The sequence below is a fragment of the Xiphophorus couchianus genome, chromosome 6 (assembly GCF_001444195.1).
Source record: "Xiphophorus couchianus chromosome 6, X_couchianus-1.0, whole genome shotgun sequence".
NCBI classification, from domain to species: domain Eukaryota; kingdom Metazoa; phylum Chordata; class Actinopteri; order Cyprinodontiformes; family Poeciliidae; genus Xiphophorus; species Xiphophorus couchianus.
This window is the reverse complement of record NC_040233.1, coordinates 12,903,276-12,927,276: the sequence shown is the minus strand read 5'-3', so window position 1 is coordinate 12,927,276 and position 24,001 is coordinate 12,903,276. Positions and strand designations below refer to the sequence as shown.

Genomic DNA, 24,001 nt, shown 5'->3' with positions numbered 1-24,001 from the left:
CATGTGAATCCTAAGTTTCTCCAGTGTAAGTTAATGCGTGAGACATTAGCTCGACCAACAATCAACAAGTAGCTCAAAGGTACATCTCATGAACCATCATCTGACAATTATATAGTGTATGTATCCAGAGCACAACACAATGTTGCATTTTGGACAATGGAAGGACAAGGATGTGGATGTGGACTTATGACAAAATGATCATTTTTACCAGTGGCGGCTGGCCAGTAGGGGGCGCTTGGGCGCCGCCCCCTTTAAATTGTTTAGATAATAAATGATTTCTATTCTGAACTGCAAAATACTTAGAAATGTATTTATTCATACTGTGTGTCCAATAGACATGTTAGAATTTATTAAAATAGTAAATACATAATTCTAATTGCTCACATTGTGCACACTTCGTATGTGCAGGGCGCCGTCCTAATGAGAGTGTATGTAGGCGCATCAACTTTTGGCAAGCAGGTGATCTGAGGCTGACTTTTAATTGGTTGTTTAAGGTTTTCCACAGGGCGCAGCGCTCTGCGTCCCGGACACACCCATTTTGTTGTGTCATTACTGGTAGAGCGTCAGTACTGGCTAATTTTTTTTAAAACATTGTGTGATTGGACAATCCCCGATTCGACTCATTAGCGCAGCTGCAGTTCGTTAGGTCGATTCACGGTTACGTTTGCATTAAGCAATGCATTTTACTGCTTTCCGTGTTTGCTATTTCAAAGTTCTGGCACGGAGGCAATGTGGACAACAACTGGGGTAAGAGACTTAAAACATCTTTCAGAAAAATGCAAACGGCACGAAAACAGCCGCAGCCACCAAGACAATGCAATGAAGCTAAGTTTTTGGGGGAAACTTAGCATAGCTGAAAGGTGCTTTTCAACTCTGAAAAGAATCAAGACTTTTCTGAGAAACTCAATGACTCAGGACAGGCTGAATGCATTGGCCATGTTGTCAATGGAGAAAAGACTAGTCACAGAGATGACTGACTTTAACAAGAATGTAATTGAGAAATTTGCAGGGCAGAAGGAAAGGAGGGCAAAATTCATGTTCAAATAGTGCTATTTTTTAAGATTTGTTTTGTTTGTTTTTCATTTGTTTGTTTGTGTGCGCCCCCCTCAGTTTTTTTAGCACCAGCCGCTACTGATTTTTACTCCAAATGATCAAAGAAATCAATAGCAGTATCGTATGATGATAGTTCAAATGACTTGTGCAGCTAAGAGTCAACAAGGGCTTGTAGAGATGAGACAAATTTTGATTCTTAATTTTTTTAATTCTTTCTTTTTTCTTAATTCTTTTTTTTCTTGATAAACTGTAGTACATGACCCTAAAATTGACAACTGAAGCAATTTCAATTTCTTACTCGTGTCCAGCTTAAACAAGCTGAATATTATTTTTCTTTTTCGTCCAGTGTTTGTTAACATTATCATTCAAAAAATGTAATATATATCAAGCAATTTGTAATACATTCTGTGAAATAAGTTAAGACCTATAAACTCTGAAATTACAAAGTGATAAAACTGATTCCTTTTATGATAAAGGGGGGAAAAACAGATACTGAAGTAGAGATTAAAACGAGTATTATTGGGGTTTCCCAAACGGGAGACAAACCAATTCTGTCATCTTATGGTTGTGAGAAATTACCAAGAGTAAAATCAGGTGTGTTATTTATTCTCCTTATTATTTCCCTTTTTTTCTTTACTTGTGTTATTCACTTAATAAATCAATCAAATTTTATTTTTATAGCATAATATACTAATAATAATTCAAATAAAACATTCATATTGGTAAAACTGACAGAGGTGTTTTGTGTTTCAGAATCATTTGTCACCCATGCTGTGCAAATATGTTTTATTGAGTTTTTCATGTTTTGAAGACTTTTTTAACAGCTTTTGAGGCAATTGAGAAAATGATGTTTTCACATCCTTGTTTAAAACTGAATAAAAGTTTAGAGGAGCGTCACCACAAATGGATTTTCAAAGAATGAAACAGGTTTTTGCAATGAAAACAATTTGTGTTTTATTAGATTTTAATTGGTCAAATATGAATATGACTGTAAAAAAATTTTTATTACATACATCAGATCACCTCACATTTAAGACATAGCACACACAGCATCTATTTTTATCCTGATATCTGTCCCCATCAGTAAGTGTTACCACTAAATATTATCAGTGAAATAAAATTTATGTCATGTGTATGTTAGCTTTATTCTTTTGCAGGAACTTTACAGAGGGAATAATAAATAACCAATAAAGGTACTATGATCATTTGAATTGTCAAAAATCCAGGTGTTTTCATACAGTCTCATGTAAACTTGGTCTCCAACTTCAAGCTGCAGAGTCATCCCATTGGTTGCTGTCTCATGACGGTTTCCAGCAACATGGTTGACGACAGTGACCATCTGCTGTCCATTCTTCATCAGTTGCAGGCCCATTGCTTTAGATGATAAATTATGTCCAGAGAAGCTGAAGTAATAGGCTCCTTTGACAGGAGCCGTAAAAATACCTGTGGACAATAAAAGTAATGTTTATGGTGATCTTTGGTGATCTTTTGAACACATATGCAGTAAGACGTTTGAGCAACCTCAAAAAAACTACTTTTAAGTTAACTTCATAATGTAATGATGATGTAATATTGGATACTATTTTAAAAGATTTAGCTAAAAATGCCTTTAAATGACTTGCTGGAATTCGTTCTTTGTTCATTTGTTTTATAATCTTTTTGTATTGTAAATGCAATCATAATCCTTAAGGATTATGAAAGTACATGTAATTTACCACATACCACACACAGATTCTATTTTGTTAGTGTGCTATACTAACATTTCAGTATGCATTGCTAAAATTGTTAATAATTTTAGTATAGCATACTTTCTTAACCTCTTCATACTAGTTTTTCCCTGACCTTTTGTTTTCTAATTTCTTTTTTTCCCTACTACTTTTTTCCCCCCTAAATCTCAAATGTATTTTATAGTTTTTATTTTAGGTCCTCCCTAACATGATCACACTAATTTACATGAAAAGCAATAATTTATTTTACCTCTGTAAGTACAGCAAAATACTCTCAGTATTTGTAAACACTAATTTAAACAATAAGCGTAATCAAATATATCACTGTGATAGGATTACCTGTTCCCCGGTTGAATGATCCTGTGTTGAAGTAGACCTTTTTGTAGATCACAGTGGTGTGGGTATTAAAAGGTCCAATATTTTCACTATTTTCACCTGCACTTATAGATGCACCAAATGCTACCTTGTTGCCTTAGGAAACATGAAAATAAGTGTTCATTATAATGTTTATTTAATGTCTATCTAGTAAAAATTCTGAAAGAGGAAACTCCAAATCTGCTGCTCTTACCTTGAACTTGTGACTTCAGGACCTCCATCTCTGTCTGAGTGTCTCTAAGTTTGGTTTCTAGCTCTCTTAAAATGACATAAAGTTGCTCATTGGTTTTCTGGCCTTCGGCTGCGCCACAGTCTTGGCCACCAGGTTTCTGAATGATGCCGTCATCTGTGTCACCGACCTCTCCTGTTGGCTGAGCTGTGGTCTCAGACACACATGCATAGAAGAAAAAGCAAGTTAATACAACCACAGAAATCTTCATCTTGAACTGTTCCTGCTTGTAGTTGGCTCTGCTGTATATTCTCCTGACTATATATACAGTTCAAACAAGGATCTTAGTTAAACTTTTCTAACTCTTGAGAACTTCACAGAATTTCTGTTTTTATTGATTTACTGTGGTGTAAAAAAATTGCTTGACCCCTTCCTGATTTTTTCTTCTTTTTTTTGCCATGCTTGCCACACTTCAGTGTTTCAGCTGTCCAAAAGCACTTTAAATATTAGACAAAGACAACACAAGCAATATGGAGATAATTTTCTACGGAAAAATTGCATTTTGGATTATTTTATAGTAAAGAACAGTTTGAGAGGTATATTTTGTGTGTACAAAACACACACAAAACATATGGAAAATTTGTGAAATACGTTTTACTTTATGCTTTACCTTTATTGGATTTGCAATGTTCTGGCAGGAAATTAACTCCATCTTACTTGTGCTGTCTTTGGCTAATATTAAATTGGTTTGGTTTTCTGAAACACTGAAGTGTAACAAACATACAAACATACAAAAACAAAATCAGGAAGGGAGCAAACAATTTTTAACACCACTGCAAATCATTAAATACAAAACTTTTCTGAAGTTTCCAAGAAGTTTAACTAACAAACCTTTGATCTGGTAATTATAAAAACCTGGTAACTAATTTGTTCTGTACATGAGACAAACTATGCAGGAGAGACGGGCATGACAGTCTACCGGTGAATTTCTCCGTTAGTGGGCTGGTGGCCTGTGGAGAAGCTGTCGTTTGCTGCAAAATAAAGACTCCTTTGTTTTGCAGCACCATGGTACCTCACACTACTACACCATATCAAATATACAGAAACCCATTTTGAGCACTCTGATGAATAAAAAACCCATGAGACTTACCTTATGAGATAGTGTCTCTTAAGTATCTCTTAAGTCATAACAGATACAAGTTTTTTAGTTTTTTTTTTTTTATCAGTGGCAGAAACAAAACAAGTGCATTTTTATTCGCATTAAGGAACAGTGTTGTAATGAACGTTTTTATAATCATTTCTTAAAAAGTCAAAGACACCTTCCTTTTTTCTTTAACGTACATTATATTACATCACAACTCATCTTGGACATAAGTTGTTCTTACCACTAAGCATTCAATCACATCATTTTAACAATCAAATAATCATAAACCCTACATACCTTTTAAGGCAATACTACTACTCCTTATACTATACTACAAAGGTGCTGCACTAGTTATGGTTGCTGACTCATTATGACTTCCAATAAAAACAGTTGTAAACACTTATCATTTTCACTCCATTTATTAGTTGTAGGGACAATTATTTCCACTATCTAAGCTGCAAATGAGTTTGCTGTTTAGTAATCCACACAGAAACCTTCTTGTGGATTACAAAGGTTTCTGACCCCTTTGACTTGGGAACTGCTTAGACAGCAACTTCAACCAAATTTCTTTTGCTGAAACAGTCAAACTCATGAATGTTCTGATGGGAAAAGATAGACTATGAAAATTTGGAGACGTGTCAGAGGGAAAAAGAAACATAGCCTTCAATATTTCATGCTTTTGATTTGTGGATGCTCTGAAGCAAAACAGTTGACAGCCATATAAGATAATGTGTGTAATACAATATAATAGATATTTCCATTTTGTGAGAAACTCAGACTGACAGTCTACACTGAAGGGTTTTTTTTCCTTGCATTTCTGCCTGCAGACAAGTGTGGATGAATCACTCTGGTCTTGGAGGGAGCAGTGAAGAAAAGACCTCACATTTCAGGGACCAGAATAGAACGAACGCTCTGCCTCCGCACTGATCGCTGAGTAGGAGGACACAGACAGACACTGAGGTGTTCTCAGCTCCCCCTACATTCATTAACACCTCATCTACATTTTCAGTCTCTGGACTTGTACACCTAGACCTGTCAATGACTGATGGCTACAGCTGAAAAGGTTTTCATCTCAGAGCTTATATGAATAAACCAACAGTTATCATTTGTGGAGAAGGTATAAGAGCCTTGAAGACTTTAGCCTTTTCTTTTCATTTTGGACTTTAGCTCTCTTCTTTGTCCACAAGAGGGCAGACTTGTGCAGCTAAGAGTCAACAAGGGTTTGTAGAGATGAGAAAAATTTTGATTCTTGACCTATTTTGTTCATAAACTGTAATACATGACCCTAAAATTGAAAACTGAAGCAATTTCAATTTCTTACTCGTGTCCAGTTTAAACAAACTGAATATTATTTTTATTTTCCGTCCTGTGTTTGTTAACATTATCATTCAAAAAATGAAATATATATCAAGCAATTTGTAATACATTCTGTGAAATATGTCAAGACCTATAAACTCTGAACTTGCAAAGTGATAAAACTGATTCCTTTTATGATAAAAGGGGAAAAAAAACCTGTAGATAAATGAGTATTATTAGGGTTTCCCAATCGGAAGACAAACCAATTCTGTCATCTTATGGATGTGAGAAATTACCCAGAGTAAAACCAGTTGAGTTGCACACCTTAATTAATCGAACACACAAAGTTTTTTAACTTGACAATTACAAAACACACCACTAGCTACACCTTAAAACTAACACAGTCAATCCTACATCAGCATTACCAGGAATAAGATGGATAGAGTTTCTGGTTTAGCTACACATTTTTGGTAAACTGCATGATTGCTGACACTTTCATGTGCAGGACTCATAAAGAAATGATTGTTTGCTCTGTAAGTTTAAAAACCAATGTATCCACAACTACTTGAACGGGTGGTTCATTTATTTATTTATTTTTCACTTTTGCCAGAAGAGGCTGTCTTTTATCCATGACGGTAAGAATAAACAGACATTAGACTCTCCAGAACGGAGACGCTTAATAATAACGCCAAATAAGCAGCAAAAAAAAAAAAAAAAAAATGCCACATAATATAATCCTACAATAAACGTTAAAAGAACTAGCTGTGTACATAGTTGAGAAGATTCAACAGTGACCCATGTAAAGATGGTGTTAACATCTGCAAGCCAAAGCCTTGTTGCAGTAGTAGAGTGTGAAGAGGAAATAAAGTCTCAAATTATGGGAACAACATACTGACCTGGATTCTATCGTTGCTTCTTGAGCTGAAAACAAAACACCACCTAATATCACGGGAAGAAACTTGTGATAAAAATGGGTTATGTAGAGATGAAGTTGAAAAGTTGGCCTGTCCCGTTATTCCTGTCTGTGATCACAACAGATAAATGGAAAAAGTGTTAAAATGTTGTCACCTTGTGACATTAATTCTGTGAAGTGCAGAGAGTATAACCCATAACCCTAATCCTAGCCCTAAAAGATTTTATCATGGAGAGCACCGATCAGAGATGCAGCCAAGAGGCCCATGGTGACTCTGGGGAGACTCTGCAGAGATCCACAGCTCAGGTGAGGGAGTCTGTCCACAGGAAAACTATTGGTTGTGCACTGCACAAATGTAGTCTTCATAGAAACTTGGCAAGAGGAAAGCTTTTCCACCAAAATGCAAAGTGCTATGTATGGTGGAGAACTAAAACTGCACATCACCATTCCCTGTCCCAAATATGGTGGTGGCAGCATCATGCTCTGAGGGTGCTTCTCTTCAGAAGGGATAGGGAAGATGGTCAGAGTTGATGGGAAGGGGAATGAGCCAAATACAGGAAAATCTTGGAAGAAAACCTGCTGGACTCTGAAAGAGACTTGAGACTGTGGCAGAGGTTCACCTTCCAGCAGGACAATGACCCAAAACATAAAGCCAGGGCTACACTGCAATGGTTTAAAATAAAACATATTCATGGGTTTGAAAGTTCAGACCTGAACTCAATCAAAAATCTGTGGAAAGATCTTAAATCTGCTCTTCACAAATACTCTCCATTTAATCTGACTGAGCTTCAGCTGTTTGGCAAAGAAGAATGTTGTGAGGATTTGGTTTTTCTGTGTGTTTATTTAGGTTTGTGTGTTCAGTTCAGTGTCTTTGTCATCCCTTTCTACCTCCTGATATCCCCCAGCTGTGTCTCGTTTCCCCTGATTATCCTCTGTGTATTTGAATCCATCTGTGTCTCTTGTCGGGTTTTCGTCGTTACTGTTGTGAAACATCGTTGTTTCTATTTCTATATGTTTCTGTTTCTATTTTCCAGTTGCTACCAGTTCTGAGCTCGTAGCCTTCTGCTCACCTGTGCTGTCTGGATTTTGTGCATTATTTGTCATTAAATTATCATTTCCTGTATTACCTGGGTCCACTGCGTCCACAATCCACATTCCACAACTGCAAATCATGACAAATGGACAAAAGATTCAGTAGATATGCAAACATGGTAGAGATGCACTCTAAGAGACATACAGCTGGAATTGCAGCAAACTGTTGGTTTCACAAAGTATTCACTCCAGGGGTCTAAATAGTTTGCACACTGCACTTTTCAGTGTTTTATTTGTAAAAAAAAAAATAAAAAAAACAGTCATGTATAATATTTTTTCCACTTCGTAAGTGTTTACCATTTTGTGTTGGTCTTTCACATTAAATTCAAATTACCTATGTTTATGTGTGTGGTTGTAATGTGACAAAATATGGAAAAGTTCAAGAGGAAGACATATTTTTGTATCTAATTTAAGAAGAGTGATATTTGAATTAAAACAATATTTTGTGTAAATCTAAGAGAAGAACTAGTGTACAGAGATAAGTTGAGAAGGTTCAAAAATAACAGGATGTTGTTACGGAACAGATGGAAGCCAGAGTCTTGTTGCATTAGAAGAATGTGAAGATGAAATAAAGTCTCAAGTTATGGAAATAACCCGCCTAACTGATTGCCATAACTGATATTTGAGCACCATGTAGACATATCCCTACCTGAACTTTAAGAGATGAAATATGCTGCAGCAGGTTTGCTAGACCAAGATTATTGACAGGACAGCAGGTCTTGTCCAGAGCAGCTGAAGAAATAGACATACTGTATGTGTTTTTGTGTTTTCTTTTAGATTTTAATTGGTCAAATATGAATATGATTGTAAAAAAATGTTTTATTACATACATCAGATCACCTCACATTTAAGACATAGCACACACAGCATCTATTTTTATCCTGATATCTGTCCCCATCAATAAGGGCTATCACTAAATATTATCACTGAAATAAAATCTATTTCATGTGTATGTTAGCTTTATTCTTTTGCAGGAACTTTACAGAGGGAATAATAAATGGCCAATAAAGGTACTATGATCATTTGAATTGTCAATAATCCAGGTGTTTTCACGCAGTCTCATGTAAACCTGGTTTCCAACTTCTAACTGCAGAGTCATCCCATTGGTTGCTGTCTCATTATGATTTCCAGCAGCATGGTTGTAAACAGAGACTATCTGCTCTCCATTCTTCATTACCATGCCCTGTCCCAAATATGGTGGTGGCAGCATCATGCTCTGAGGGTGCTTCTCTTCAGAAGGGATAGGGAAGATGGTCAGAGTTGATGGGAAGGGGAATGGGCCAAATAAAGAAAAATCTTGGAAGAAAACCTGCTGGACTCTGAAAGAGACTTGAGACTGTGGCAGAGGTTCACCTTCCAGCAGGACAATGACCCAAAACATAAAGCCAGGGCTACACTGCAATGGTTTAAAACAAAACATATTCATGGGTTTGAAAGTTCAGACCTCAACCCAATCAAAAAACTGTGGAAAGATCTTAAATCTACTCTTCACAAATACTCTCCATTTAATCTGACTGAGCTTCAGCTGTTTGGCAAAGAAGAATGTTGTGAGGATTTGGTTTTTCTGTGTGTTTATTTAGGTTTGTGTGTTCAGTTCAGTGTCTTTGTCATCCCTTTCTACCTCTTGATTTCCCCCAGCTGTGTCTCGTTTCCCCTGATTATCCTCTGTGTATTTGAATCCATCTGTGTCTCTTGTCGGGTTTTCGTCGTTACTGTTGTGAAACATCGTTGTTTCTATTTCTATATGTTTCTGTTTCTATTTTCCAGTTGCTACCAGTTCTGAGCTCGTAGCCTTCTGCTCACCTGTGCTGTCTGGATTTTGTGCATTATTTGTCATTAAATTATCATTTCCTGTATTACCTGGGTCCACTGCGTCCACAATCCACATTCCACAACTGCAAATCATGACAAATGGACAAAAGATTCAGTAGATATGCAAACATGGTAGAGATGCACTCTAAGAGACATACAGCTGGAATTGCAGCAAACCGTTGGTTTCACAAAGTATTCACTCCAGGGGTCTAAATAGTTTTGCACACTGCACTTTTCAGTGTTTTATTTGTAAAATAATAATTAAAAAAAAATTTCCAGTCCTGTATAATATTCTTTCCACTTCGTTAGTGTTTACCATTTTGTTTTGGTCTTTCACATTAAATTCCAATTACCTATGTTTATGTGTGTGGTTGTAATGTGACACAATATGGAAAAGTTCAAGAGGAAGACATATGTTTGTAATCCACTGTATCTAATTTAAAAAGAGAGATATTTGAATTAAAACAATATTTTGTGTAAATCTAAGAGAAGAACTAGTGTACAGAGATAAGTTGAGAAGGTTCAAAAATAACAGGATGTTGTTACGGAACAGATGGAAGCCAGAGTCTTGTTGCATTAGAAGAATGTGAAGATGAAATAAAGTCTCAAGTTATGGAAATAACCCGCCTAACTGATTGCCATAACTGACATTTGAGCACCATGTAGACATATCCCTACCTGAACTTTAAGAGATGAAATATGCTGCAGCAGGTTTGCTAGACCAAGATTATTGACAGGACAGCAGGTCTTGTCCAGAGCAGCTGAAGAAATAGACATACTGTATGTGTTTTTGTGTTTTCTTTTAGATTTTAATTGGTCAAATATGAATATGATTGTAAAAAAATGTTTTATTACATACATCAGATCACCTCACATTTAAGACATAGCACACACAGCATCTATTTTTATCCTGATATCTGTCCCCATCAATAAGGGCTATCACTAAATATTATCACTGAAATAAAATCTATTTCATGTGTATGTTAGCTTTATTCTTTTGCAGGAACTTTACAGAGGGAATAATAAATGACCAATAAAGGTACTTTGACTATTGTCATTGTCATAAATCCATGTGCCTTCCATCAGTCTCACGTAAACCTGGTCTCCAACTACAAGCTGCAGAGTCATCCCATTGGTTGCTGTCTCATGACGATCTATAGCATCAACATGGTTGAAGCCAGTGATTATCCGCTCTCCATTCTTCATCAGTTGCAGGCCCATTTGTTTAGTTGATTATGTCCAGAGAAGCTGAAGTAATAGGCTCCTTTGACAGGAGCCGTAAAAATACCTGTGGACAATAAACGTAATGTTTATGGTGATCTTTGGTGATCTTTTGAACACATATGCAGTAAGACGTTTGAGCAACCTCAAAAACAAAAAATTTAATTTAACTTCATAATGTAATGATGATGTAATATTGGATACTATTTTAAAAGATTTAGCTAAAAATGCCTTTAAATGACTTGCTGGAATTCGTTCTTTGTTCATTTGTACATTTGTTTTATTATCTTTTTGTATTGTGAATGCAATCGTAATCCTTAATCTGTTTAAGGATTATGAAAGTACATGTTATTTACCACATACCACACACAGATTCTATTTTGTCAGTGTGCTATACTAACATTTTAGTATGCATTGCTAAAATTGTTAATAATTTTAGTATAGCATACTTTCTTAACCTCTTCACAGATTTTCCCTGACCATTTGTTTTCCTTTTTTTTCCACCCCCCACTTAAATGTATTTTATAGTTTTTTATTTTAGGTCCTCCCTAACATGATCACACTAATTTACATGAAAAGCAATAATTTATTTTACCTCTGTAAGTCCAGCAAAATTCTTCAAACTCTCAGTATTTGTAAACACTAATTTAAACAATAAGCGTAATCAAATATATCACTGTGATAGGTTTACCTGTTGTTGGGTTGTATGACCCTGTGTTGAAGAAGGCCTTTTTGTAGATCAGTATGGTGTGGGTATTATAAGGTCCAATATTTCCACCTGCACTTATAGATGCACCAAATGCTACCTTGTTGACTTAGGAAACATGAAAATAAGTGTTCATTATAATGTTTATTTAATGTCTATCTAGTAAAATTTCTGAAAGAGGAAACTCCAAATCTGCTGCTCTTACCTTGAACTTGTGACTTCAGGACCTCGATCTCTGTCTGAGTGTCGCTAAGTTTGGCTTCAACCGCTCTTAAAATGACATAAAGTTGCTCAGTGGTTTTCTGGGCTTCAGCTGCGCCACAGTCTGTGTCACCAGATGACTGAATGGTGCCACCATCTTTATCTCCTGTCGGCTGAGCTGAGATTTCAGCCACACATGCATAGAAGAAAAAGAAAGTTAAGGCAGCCACAGAAATCTTCATCTTGAACTGCTCCTGCTTGCAGGTGTTTCTGCTGCATGTATTTATACAATTCAAACAAGGGAGTGACCCATGTCTTTTTTTTTTTTTTTTTTTTTTTTTTACATTCTTAACAAAATCTTTATTCACAACAAGAAACAATCTAAAAAACAAAAAAACCCACCAATATGTAGACCAACACAGAGAAACAGTCATGTCTCCTAATGACTACAATAACTTCTACATAAAATATCAAATAAAAAAAATTGTGCAAGGAAGGTTCAAGCAGATGGAGTTCCTGTTTAAAAATAAACTATAATGGCTTAGATTTGCCATTGCCTTAGAAAATGTAAAAATAATATTAATATTATACTCAAGTGTTTTACTCTCAGATACATACCCATATTAAACAATTTGAAGAGAGAGTCTTTGTTCATGGACTTTATGGTTAGGAATGTATGAAGAGATTCCCATAAGATGTTTAAAGATTGACAAAAATAGATGCTTGTTGTTTTAGGTTCATATAGCAATCATCACAATCAGTTTTAAATCTGTGTCTTATAAACTCATTTGAATAAAAGATATAATGTAGTGGTGTGAAATTAATTTCTTTATATTTTGGAGGGAGAGAAAATCCCAGATATTTTTTCATTTTATTTGATTTTTCTTTTCATAAATCTCCATAAATTTCCTTCCTGACCAAACCAGATTGTTTTAGCTAAATCTTTAAAAAGTTATTGCTACAATTTTTGTGTAGTAAATCTAATCCATTAGATTTACTGTAATTTAGCTCTTGATTTAGTTTTATAAATGTTATTTTCAAGATGAACAAATGCACTTGCTGTCCTTTTTTGTTATCTTGTTACTGTCACGTTTTGCACAATTTAGATTATATTTCTTAACTAAATGTATTCATATTCATACAAATTGCCATTATCATCCAGTAAATGCGTGACAGTCAGGAAGGTGAGAGCAAACCAAACCTCATGATTACTTTCGAGAATAGACTGGAGACATATAATTTTAAAAACCTCATTATTTTATAATCTATTGCTTTTATTAACAGTTTTTTTTTCTGTCCTGATATAGAGATGTTAATTTCTAGAGATAAAGTTAAACTTTATTGAGTTCCTCAAAAACTGTTGGAGGTATTGATAAGAATGCGGTAAACAAGCTTTGACAAGTTCCCCACTGAGGAGAGAGTGGAGTAAAACCACTGGATTTAAAAACATGGACTGCATTCATTCTGTATAGACAAAAGATTATAATAATAAATATTTCTCACAGACTACTACACAATCCACGGCATTGAAAAGTGTTGCTATTTTCGTCTGTAGTCCATCCATCCATTAATTTTCTAACACCCTTGTCCCTAATGGGGTCAGGAGGGCTACTGCTGCCAATCTCCAGCGAACGTTTCGGGCGAAAGGCAGGGAACACCCTGGACAGGTTGCCGGTCTGTCGTCTGCAGTAATTGGGTCAAGCGCCAGCGCAGTCTTGTGATGTCATGAGGGTAAGTCAAAATGTAAATGCAGTGTTGGAGGAAGAAGCTATGGAGTGATGAAGAAGAAGACGGTGGTTCTGATGAAGGACTGCAACCCCATTTTTTGAGCCATGCAGTTCAGAAAGCAATAATGAATTCAACTTTTCTGGGGAGGAAGGGTCGGACAATGAAGTGTTGGAGCTGGATAATCATCACCTCCAAATGAATGAATGGAGGTGTGGTTGCTATAGCATAAACAGATCTATGTTCAAATAAGGACAGGTCTGAGCCTAAAACTATTTTTATCTATGAGATGTTTTACAGAACTTAAATAAACAAGATATTGTTTAAGTCACAGGGTTACACTTCCAAAGTCAAAAAAATCTTAGAGATATTTCTGTTTCAGAGAAAGTCAGCTATCAAGTGTAATTATACTCAACATTGAAGGATATTTTATTTATTTTTTTCTTGCATTTCTGCCTGCAGACAAGTGTGGATGAATCACTCTGGTCTTGGAGGGAGTAGTGAAGAAAAGACCTCACATTTCAGGAAGCAGAATAGAATAAACGCTCTGCCTCCGCACTGATCGCTGAGTAGGAGGACACAGACAGTATCTGAGGTTCTCTCAAATTCCCCTAAATTCATCAATGCTTCATCTCCATTTCCACAGCCTGAACTTCAAAATGTAGACCTGTGAATGACTGACAGTTGCAGCAAGGCTTTATCACTGAGTACCTAAACTTTAATATTTATAATTGTTTGTGAGGATGTATTTGTATTTGAGCGTTTCATTTATGATTGTTTGGTTTAGAATAATTCAGATTTACGTTGCTCGATATTCAGATATTGAAACTTTGTTTATTTTGTTTGGGAAGCTTGCTTTTCCTCCTCTGCCCACACGAGGGCAGGCATGTGCATCCGAGGCTCAGTAAAGATTAAAGTTCTCGTCTGCATATCTGTTCCAGGAGCTTTTTCCTGGAGCCAGTATCACCCCGCTGCCTTTCCACTGCATTTACAGGAGCAAAACAAAATAACCGGGGTACAATGGCCCAATTTGGGAAGTAGTGTGTTTCCATTATCAGGAACTTTTGGATGGAGATTTAATGAGGGAGAGGTATAATTTCAACATTTGAATTCAGTCATTCACAAGAAGAAACGGTAGGATAAATGAAGGTTTAAGAGGGGGGAAAAAAGATTTCTGGTATCAGAAATGCCCCTTTTGCTTGTTAACTGTCTCAGATTTTGGCTTTATCTGTTTATGTATTTCCTCATGTTTTCTCACTAATGAAAAACATCATTTAAATGCATTTCGTTTAAACCGAGCATTTACTAAAATTGAGGAAAAACTCACCAGGCAACAATAGAGGGTAAAAAAATATTTTGGGCAATGTTTTTTTTGGTGTTTTTTTTCTTCAAAGCAGAAATGGAGGTACTCTGAATAGCCTGTTGTGCTGTTATTTTTGAAAATCTGGTTTTAAGGTCTACCACAACACATTTAAAACGTTTTTTAAGAATTCATGCAGAAAATGAGAGGAGAGGCTCACACACAGGTCCTGTAAGTGTAAATTATACAATGACAGTTAAAAAGCAGCATTTTTTTTTATTTATTGAAATATTGTAATTCTCATACCGTTACCATCATAGTTTAAGAAATGATTCCTTTGATGGTTTATCTGACTACATTTGAGAATAAAAGAATCAGACAAATCTGTACATTACCAGAAAACACAAAATGTTAATCCATTTGTTCTGTTATTATGTTTTTGCTAGAAAGTGAAGCTCTTTGCATCCATTATTGTGTGCGTTTGATTTCCAGCCAGCTTGACTTTCTTCCTGCAGAAGTCACCCTGTGTGGGTGAATCCCTCTAGTCTTAGAGGGAAGGGGGAGAGAAAAGACCTCTCATATCCAGGCACTGAAATAGACCAGAAGCTCTGATTCAGTCTCTCACACAGCACAATGAGTGGGAGGGAACAGTGGATACAGCGGTGCTCGCTGCTCCCACACATTTTCCAGCATCTTATTTTTCTTAGCACGTGTGTTCAAATGCTCAGACCTGAACGACATGTACCAGTTTCACTGGCTTGTGTATATGTGTGCAATTCTGGAAAGCTTTAGATTTATTTCTTTGATTATAATTTGTAATATAATGCTTATAACATTTTGTGTCTTTTATATGTAGCTGTGGAACCGATTGTTTTCCAATAAATGGCATATTCTCTGTCTGCCCACAAGAGGGCAGCCAGATACAACAAATAAATAGTTGGTATCCTGTTCTACAGTGTTGGGAAAAAAAAGATAATTCACCTTTTTTAACTGGAGTATTAATGTGAAATAACATGTTATTTTCTTTACCGAGTTCTAAAGGTATGTCTTACCTTTGTTTTTGTTTTGTTTTTTTGCTTTGGTCTGCTTTTTCGGTAAATAACGACTCTGGAATCTACTGTGATTTTTTTGTACAAGAAATAATAGAAAAAAATTGAATCTATAAAATATTTTGCTATGTCCAAATTACATAAGACACATAAATCAAAGGCAGTGCTCTTTCTTTTCTCATGACTGGAGTTTTACTGGAGAGTATGCATGAATTGTTTAATCTTTTATATTATTTAAATTTATCATTTCTGCACCTATGAATGCATTGCATTGAATAATGGATCATAAAGAATGTGGACAAAGGTAGAGTAGAAATGACAAGACAGAAGGTCAGGCAAAGGAACCCCACTGGGCCCTGAGTTGGAAACACAAAGACCCAGACACTGACTTTCTGTGCTGGCTGGCAGTGACTAGAGAGGCCTGGCTGCTATGAGGCAAACCTGGGTAGCAGAACAGATTTTAGGTTGTGGAAGAGAAACTGAATGGCAGATTCTGCATGTGGGAGTCAATAAAGACTGGCGGAGAGATTACTTTGGAGCTACCAGCCCAGGACTGAACACTGAGGCTGGAAGAATGTCAGCAGACTAGACTTGGCTAAGCACAAAGACAGAAAACTGTTACAAAATCACCCACTGTATCAGAGAAGACCTTTAAAATATCTGATGAAATCCAACTGAACTATTGCTTTTGGCCATTTAAATATGCTACAGTGACATTTGCCTGCCCATTTTGATACAAAATACAAGCACCCTAACTATGCACAGTCTCAGTCAATGAAGTGGATATTGTTGAAAAGTTCGTTCACTAAGTGAAATATTTTGTATAGACGAATTACACACAGACTGATGTTTTCAAGTCTATATTTTTGTTATTTATGATTATATTTTCCCACTTGTAGCTGGTGAAAACGCAGCATTTAGAGCAGATGAGTGGAGTCAGCGCCTCTAAGTTTGAAGCCATGATACTCAGCTAGAATAAGGTTGGGGGTAAGTCTCTGTCTCAAGCAGATCAGTTCAAGAATCTCGGTGCCTTGATTCATGAGTGAGAGCAGGATAAAACAAAAGAAATAGATTCTTGACACAAATGGCTAAAATAAGTTTTCTCTGTAATGTTGCTTAATTCAGCTTTAGATTTAGGGTTAGGAGCTCCATCACCACATATGAGTTCATATCTCGTCTCATCTTAAAGATGAGACGAGGTCCGGTTGGGAGGTTTGGATATTGGCGCAGGTTCATTGCTGCTTCACTTTCTCTGCAGGTCCGGTTGGGAGGAGCCCCCAGCACAAGAACAAACAAGAAGAACTATAAATCTCTTCTGCCCTGGGAACTCCTTGGGAAAGGCTGTCGCTTGGGAGAGGGATATCTATGTTTCCCTCATGGACCTGTTGCCCTCACATCCTGATCTTGGATAAGCAGACAAAAGCAGACACATAAAAGTTTAAATCGATCAATCACTCTTCTTGAATGGTCTTAAATCCTCTAAAAAAAAAGTTCTTAAATGTGTGTATTCACAGCCGACCTGAATACCTTTAACTGAGTTTCTGTCATCACTTAATGAATCACTCAGGGGAGAGCGTGTGGTTGTATCAAGTTTTGACCTATTATAACACCTGTATTATAAAGATATATCTAACAAGTAAACATAAATCTCCGTGTTGCTTTGATCACCTTCCATTGCAAATGTGCAACGTTGTCAAGCTGGACCTGGAATAAGATCAAACAAAAGTCTTTGTCTTATAAATGGTCATCTAAAAATAAAGTCGGCGTTACAGGTATGGCATGCAGAGCCGTCCCTGGCCTCCTCTCTGTTATATCCTTTCATAATGTTTGTGGGTCAAGTTTATTTGTGTGCTTATGGTGTGTGTGTGTGCGTGTTTGGCTTGCTTTGCTCGGAGAACATGTGAATGATGTGGTGATGCGTGCAAAATGTGTCAGGATAATACTCTAAATCGCTTCATTAGTCCTTGTGTATTATAGGAACACTGCAACATAACAAAGCCTGTGCTGTCTTACATGGCCGGCACAGGTTTGTACTCGCACACAGACGTATGAAGGGCAACATATATAGAAAGGGATTTGCTATCTAAAGCAGGGGTCCCCATCAGTCTATCCGAAAAATGTATCTCAAGGCAGCGTGTGGTGAGACCTCAATGTAGAGGCTGAGAGAGAGGGGCCAGGAGAGGATCGCTGCCCTAGTTCCATCCTGGAGAGGCAGGGGGCAGGAGCCAGGTCGCACACCTCAAACCCCACCAGCTGGTTTTCAGAAAGTGTTGGAGCGCACGCACACCTCAGGGGCAGCTGAAGCAGGAGCAGAGTGTTGACGACCATCCTCGGGACCAAACCAGTTTGCTTCCAGGAACTACTCTTCCTCATGACTGCACGGTCTACAGGTAGGGTTCCCTGTTGGAGAACTATGAACAGATGCTTCATGCCCCTTGTGAACAGTATGATTTTACACTAACTCCCCAAATTATCATAATATGATTGAGGAGTTTCAAGGTGTACTGAACAAGATTTGATTAAATCCCATCAACATGAGTTTTCTTCCTGTGATTAGAATAACTCAAAGCCTGTTTGAATATTCTCTCTGTTTGTTTGTGTTATTTATGAGTCACTGGTTGTTGAAATTAAACTTTGATTCTGCTCAGCATCCTGTTAAATGCCTAATGCTTTCATCGCTTCTTGACAAGATTCTATCTAGCTCAGTGAAATCCCCTAGTTCTCCCGGATAATAAATCTGCTGTTTAATGCATGCATTTAATGCTTTCCCCTAACTTCAACAGGTTTCCATAGCATTAAAGAAATGAAAGTGAGTATAAGCCCTTTAGAACTTATGTTTTAAAAGAGCTGATTATTAAAGCAAATAGGAAATTTTCATAATCCGCTACACTATTTGGTAAAATATGCTGATTCCAAACAGTTGCATTGCTTTGAAAAAGCTTAGATTTTGGATTTTTTGTGTAAAATCTTCAAGCTGAATAAAAGGATAAGCCATAAATCTTGATCGTAACCTCAAAAAGGCTGAAACATCACCCAATATAAGATATTTAATCCTTTTTCTACAAAGAAATACAAACCAATCAGATGTAGAATAATGACTACCCATCTCATAACGTGTTGGTTGAACTGTGCTGTGGTGTCTGGGACCAATATGTTAGCAGCAGGTGCTCCAGGTTATAAAGGTGAGGCCTTATGTCTATCATTTGTTTGTCCGATGCCCCTCAAAGATTCTTTACTATCTAGGTTGGAAGTCAAGTCAAGACCTCAAACCCATTGTTCTCCAAAAATCGCTGAACTATTTCTGCTTCTAGCAACGTTATCCGACTAAAAGAGGTTGGATAACTGTGCACTTAACAGCACACACCTTACTGACAGAATTAAAAACCAAGATCGTTGGGATTGGAAACTTTGAGATTCTAAACATTTTTCAGATATAGCAGCCTTTTATTGTTGTCACTGGGCAGGTTAGGTCAGACCAAGCCAGGGAATCGCTGTGTCCTGAGTATTATACCGTGCCATGACTATCATCACTTCAAACGTCAAGTTGGGCACTGAGTAGGTAAGACATGGGAAAATACAGATACATCTGTCCAACAATCCTGCACAGGCACAGAAAACCTCTAAGGATTGGTTAACCAAACATGCTTGTTTTGATCACTGGGAGAAAATCAAAAATTAACACAGACTTACTGTGTTTTTCATTAGTTATCAAGTTACAATGAGTGAGTGCAACAAGTGGTTTAAACCTACACTGCTACAATGTCATAAAAATATTTGACATTTTCAACTTTTTTGTATAGGAAAGGCCAAAGGAACTGTGTTTCACTCACAACAACATATTGTCCTGTTATTCCTTAATCACAACCAAACCAAAATGCAGAACAAACGTGGAAAAATGAATAGATTTAGAGGCAGAAATTACATTAAGTGAAAAAGCCTGATTTAAGCATTTTGACGTGCAGAGAGCTACTCTCGAGAATTCAGTTATTTTAGCATATTGTTAAGGCACAAGGACAAAAACGATCATCTTAGAGATGCAGTTGGTACTTAAAAGAAATGTGAGTTTGACAGAATCTCATGTTGACATTTTTTATAGTGGAATAAATTAGAAATCCCGCTGCATGTCTCCAGAAATTCTCCACTTGTGCAGAGTATTTTCAAAGCTTTAAGAAACTATTCATCTCCCCGGTGTTACTTAATGTCCCACCAAGAAGCCACTTGCAAGCAGGAGATGCACGTGACTTACACATGGCAGGATACATCTGTAGGGATCGACACTGAGAAGATGTCGACTTTTGTCAGTGTCATCACAGTGGAATCTGAGAGACAGACGCCGTTGACAGAAGCGACGGTTGTGACGCTGCGGTTGACAGATGGTTGCTCTTGCCTTTTCTGTCAAACGCTCATAAAGCATTCTGCCAGCATATCTGACTCTGAGTCAACATTCTGCACCAGCGCTTCATGGAGCGAGATCCATAGAGCTCCATAAATCTGGTAATTATGCCTTAACACAGTTACTTTTGGGACAGATGAAACCACCGAGGCTCCCTCCTTTGTGCTCTGTATGCGAAATGCATCCCAATGATTCGCATTCATGGCTTGATGTGAAGTTTTAATAAAAGAGATGATGGACTTGTGCTGTGGGGATGAGTAGATGGGGAAAAAAGAATGCAATGTGAAAAAAAAAATATGAGAAAAAGTTGAACAGACAAAAGAATATTGAAAATGATCTTGTGTAGATGTGACGCAAGGATGACTTTGTGGAGTTCTTGGAAGGATTTTTCCTTTTTATACAATTCCGGCGTGACTAGAAATCTCTAATTCTGCTCTGGGAAGCGTTTATGTGGCATTGACCAAAGAAAATCACTGCAATCATAAACAAAATCGTTACCAGGACGAACCACAGGCGGTGCGACGCGGACAGATGCTGTACCTGTTGGAAATCCTCAGTTAATTTCTGCGCAGAAATCCATCAGTCTCTTTTTGTGCAGCATCATGACAGCTCATTTCAACTTCTGCACACTCACCTCATGGCTGTTTCTAGCATTGCTCCAGGAGGTTCTCTGAGAAACGCGCATCGCCTTGAGGTAGCAGTGTTTACTGAGGCTTCAGGATTCAAGCCAGAATGTATGAGCTTTCGACTGGCACACTTTCAAACTGGATCAGCAGAAGAAAATAGAAACCTTGGAGGTGCTCGTGACATTAGAAGTACGTTTGCAGCTTTGTCTATGCCACAGTTACGCCTCCAGAGCGCTGAGGAATTACACCATCAGGCCAAAGCAGGCATTGCTGAAGGCAAAAATAGCTATCTGAAGATGAAGCAGCAGCAAGGTAAAGCTGATGCAACTTCTCTCCATTTATTCTCAGAGGGTTGTAGGATTTTAAAGGAGGCGTACGCATTGCAATTTTACACATCACATTGAGTTTACACATCCCTGGGACGCAAACAGTTGTGAGAGCAGTTTGCTCAGAGCCCTGGAGGGAGTTCTCCACAGTCTGCAAACTTCCCCTTGATGCCTTTGGAGTTCTTTGTGCTCTGGCTTTGAGACCTAATATCTTCATGATGATTTTGACTACATGAAATGTTTGTGCAAATAACCTACAGCAAACTGGAAGAAACAGAACCATCAAGTTTGATTTGGGTTCGAACTGTCAGAGTCAGTGTGACGGAGTTCTCCTCGAAGAGAACTAAGACCATGACGTTTCTGACACTTTTGTTTTGGCTCTTTCTGAGGTAAGGATGTAATACAGAATCACTACCAGGAATGATTATGTGTGTTCATAAACATGTATTCATCTGATTATTTGTTTCAAAGGGGCGTGAACATTATAATTTCATTTCTGAGGCGCAAACGTGACTATTACCTCACACATACGGAGACAAGAGTCAAACTAGGATAGAGCAGTGGTTCACAACCCTGGTCCTCTAGAACAGTGGTTCTCAAACTTTTTTCAGTGATGTACCCCCTTAAGAATATATTTTTAGTCAAGTACCCCCTGACACGGGCAAAACATTTTTGGAATTAAAAAGAGGTACAGTGCTGTAAAATCACTGTCTGATTTATTAAAGCCAAACAACTTATATCAGTGAACCTGACAAATACATCCATATTGCAAACATTGCATGGTTAAACAAAAAAGAAAAACAGAAGACGGTGACCACCAGGAAGGTATAAAACCAGTCAAACCGTTTTATTTTAAAGGATATTGAAACTAAGTACTGAATATAAATTTCAGTGCATGAACACACATTTATATTTTATCAAACTTTTTACAAAATAATTTTTCCCAAGACTTATTATGAGGAACCTACTGATTTTTTAAAGATATTTTGAAAAGCTTCACGTACCCCCTGCAGTACCTCCACGTAACCCCAGGGGTACGCGTACCCCCATTTGAGAACCACTGCTCTAGAACATGAGACAGAGAGAAACAGTGGCATGGAGCAAACATAATGAATGAGCAGTGAGTAATGAGTCTGTAAGCTAGATATAAAGAGGAAAGAGTGAAGGAACTAAGCAGGGAAACTGACTGCAGCTGGGAACGAAGCGAGGGAGGCTTGATGCGGTAAATGACTGGCAGCAGAAATAAATGGCAAAGTGACTTACGGCAAAAACAAAGATGAAACTAGAAGGGAGAGAACATAAACAACAACAGAGATACATCCAACACTTAAAAAGAGAAACTAAACTAGAAGAAGGAATAAATCATACTGGAGGAAATAATGAAAATAAGAAAATAAACAACTTAATATGGACTATATGACTATATGCTCAAATATTATGTTATCAATCAAATCAATTCCGTTTTTATCTGTTTACTGGCAAATTATATCAATCAGCCCTTATAAGTTTCTTGAGAATTATTGTGGAAATTCACGCAAAATCAACAAATCCCCTCACTTTTTTATACTAATGGGATTTTATTGAAGTTATTTATCAAAAATTATCAGAAACTTTCTTACTCGCACTAAACAGCTGCCTCAGCCTTAACTGATGTCAGATTATAGTCCATGATCTATACAGCGAGTAATAAAAAGTCACACTTACCGACACTTAATATACCGTAAATAAATTACCGTATATTTACGGTAATTTGGCAATACCATAAATATTGCCAAATTAGTACCACAAACATTAGGTTTTTATTGCAAAAAAATCACAGGAAGTATCACAAAATCCTGGAGGGACTGAAAAGATGCTCAATTCATTGAGATTATAACAGTTCGTGAAAAAGTTTTATCAATACATGCTGGCACAACAGGCCCTTTACGAGCATTCATGATCTTGGCCCAAAACAAAAATGTGTTTGACACCCCTGATCTATAACTAAAACATGTTGCTGCGACAACGACATAACTGACACAGCACACATCCACAGTGTTCATTTTACATTTATCTCAGATTATGAGACTTTGGTTTACTTCAGAAAGCGGGGAATGTCTTGGATCCAATAAAGCATGGAATTTATTTTTAAAAACCTGCAAATGTAATTCAGCACAACGTATAGTTTTTACAAGTGTCGACTCCATCTGACACCATCACAGTGATCTAAATAAAGCTGCGTCAGCCTCGAGGTGTGTGGATGTTCAATGAACCAGGAAATCTGGCATTGTCACATTATTGCTACATGGGGGAAAGTAAGGTGCCGCTGTGCTCGGTGGTTTTTGTACTTTACTGCACTATACCACTCTAACTTTAATTAATTTTTTAGAAGGTTGCATTTTGAAGGTCAAAGAGTGGACCTGCATATTTGTTTTATGATTGAAGCTGCATTGTGTTGGTTGGGGGGCGTTAAATGTGCAGCATACAGAATCATGCAAGAGGTAATTAAGCAGCTTAATCTACCTTGACACCATGTCTAAGGTGGATATCTTAAAGCAACAGAGTGCGAGCACACACGCACACACACACATACACACATCTTTCCCATTCACATGTAGCTCTCTCTCTCTCTCTTTCTCTCTGTGTGTGGCGCCATAGTGTAAAACGCTGCAGCTCTTCCAGGCGAACAGTCAGAGGCAGTTGCCTATAACACACATTCACACAGACCCGTCCTCATTCAGCGACCGGCTCACTTTCTCACCACACGCTGCTCCTCGCCTCCTCACAGCATCTGCCTCCTTCTGGAGCGAGGTACCATGCATCCTCCTCTCCGTGCCTCCTCCGTTGCGCTTGTCCTTTGCATTTCCAGGGTCCCTCCACCACGCAGGGCTCTC

General features: G+C 37.4%; 2 protein-coding genes across 8 annotated transcripts in view; one reads left to right on the top strand and one right to left on the bottom strand.

The window, feature by feature from the left end:
- Positions 1–1,822: 1,822 nt before the first annotated feature.
- Positions 1,823–23,989, bottom strand: LOC114146789 (complement C1q-like protein 2). Of its 6 annotated transcripts, XM_028021151.1 has the most exons (5): positions 23,869–23,989; positions 11,714–11,887; positions 11,581–11,616; positions 3,120–3,215; positions 1,823–2,496 (listed from the first exon to the last, which is right to left on the bottom strand). In XM_028021151.1, the coding sequence occupies exons 1-5, from the start codon at positions 23,927–23,929 to the stop codon at positions 2,216–2,218; spliced, it is 648 nt and encodes a 215-aa protein (XP_027876952.1). In that variant the 5' UTR covers positions 23,930–23,989; the 3' UTR covers positions 1,823–2,215. The 6 variants fall into 6 exon arrangements, with proteins under 6 accessions (XP_027876952.1, XP_027876949.1, XP_027876948.1 ...); XM_028021148.1 differs by lacking the exons at positions 3,120–3,215; positions 23,869–23,989 and adding an exon at positions 10,819–10,869 and having other exon boundaries at positions 1,823–2,445; positions 11,494–11,616; positions 11,714–12,009; XM_028021147.1 differs by lacking the exon at positions 23,869–23,989 and having other exon boundaries at positions 11,714–12,007.
- kcnab1b (potassium voltage-gated channel subfamily A regulatory beta subunit 1b) overlaps positions 17,940–24,001 on the top strand; it is a 36,797-nt gene continuing 30,735 nt past the window's right edge. Inside the window, exon 1 of one of the 2 annotated variants that reach the window (XM_028021144.1) lies at positions 17,940–18,173. The gene's annotated coding sequence lies outside the window, so the exon portion shown is untranslated. Of the gene's footprint in view, positions 18,174–23,806; positions 23,919–24,001 lie in introns of those variants that run through there. The other variant, XM_028021145.1, reaches the window with a different exon arrangement.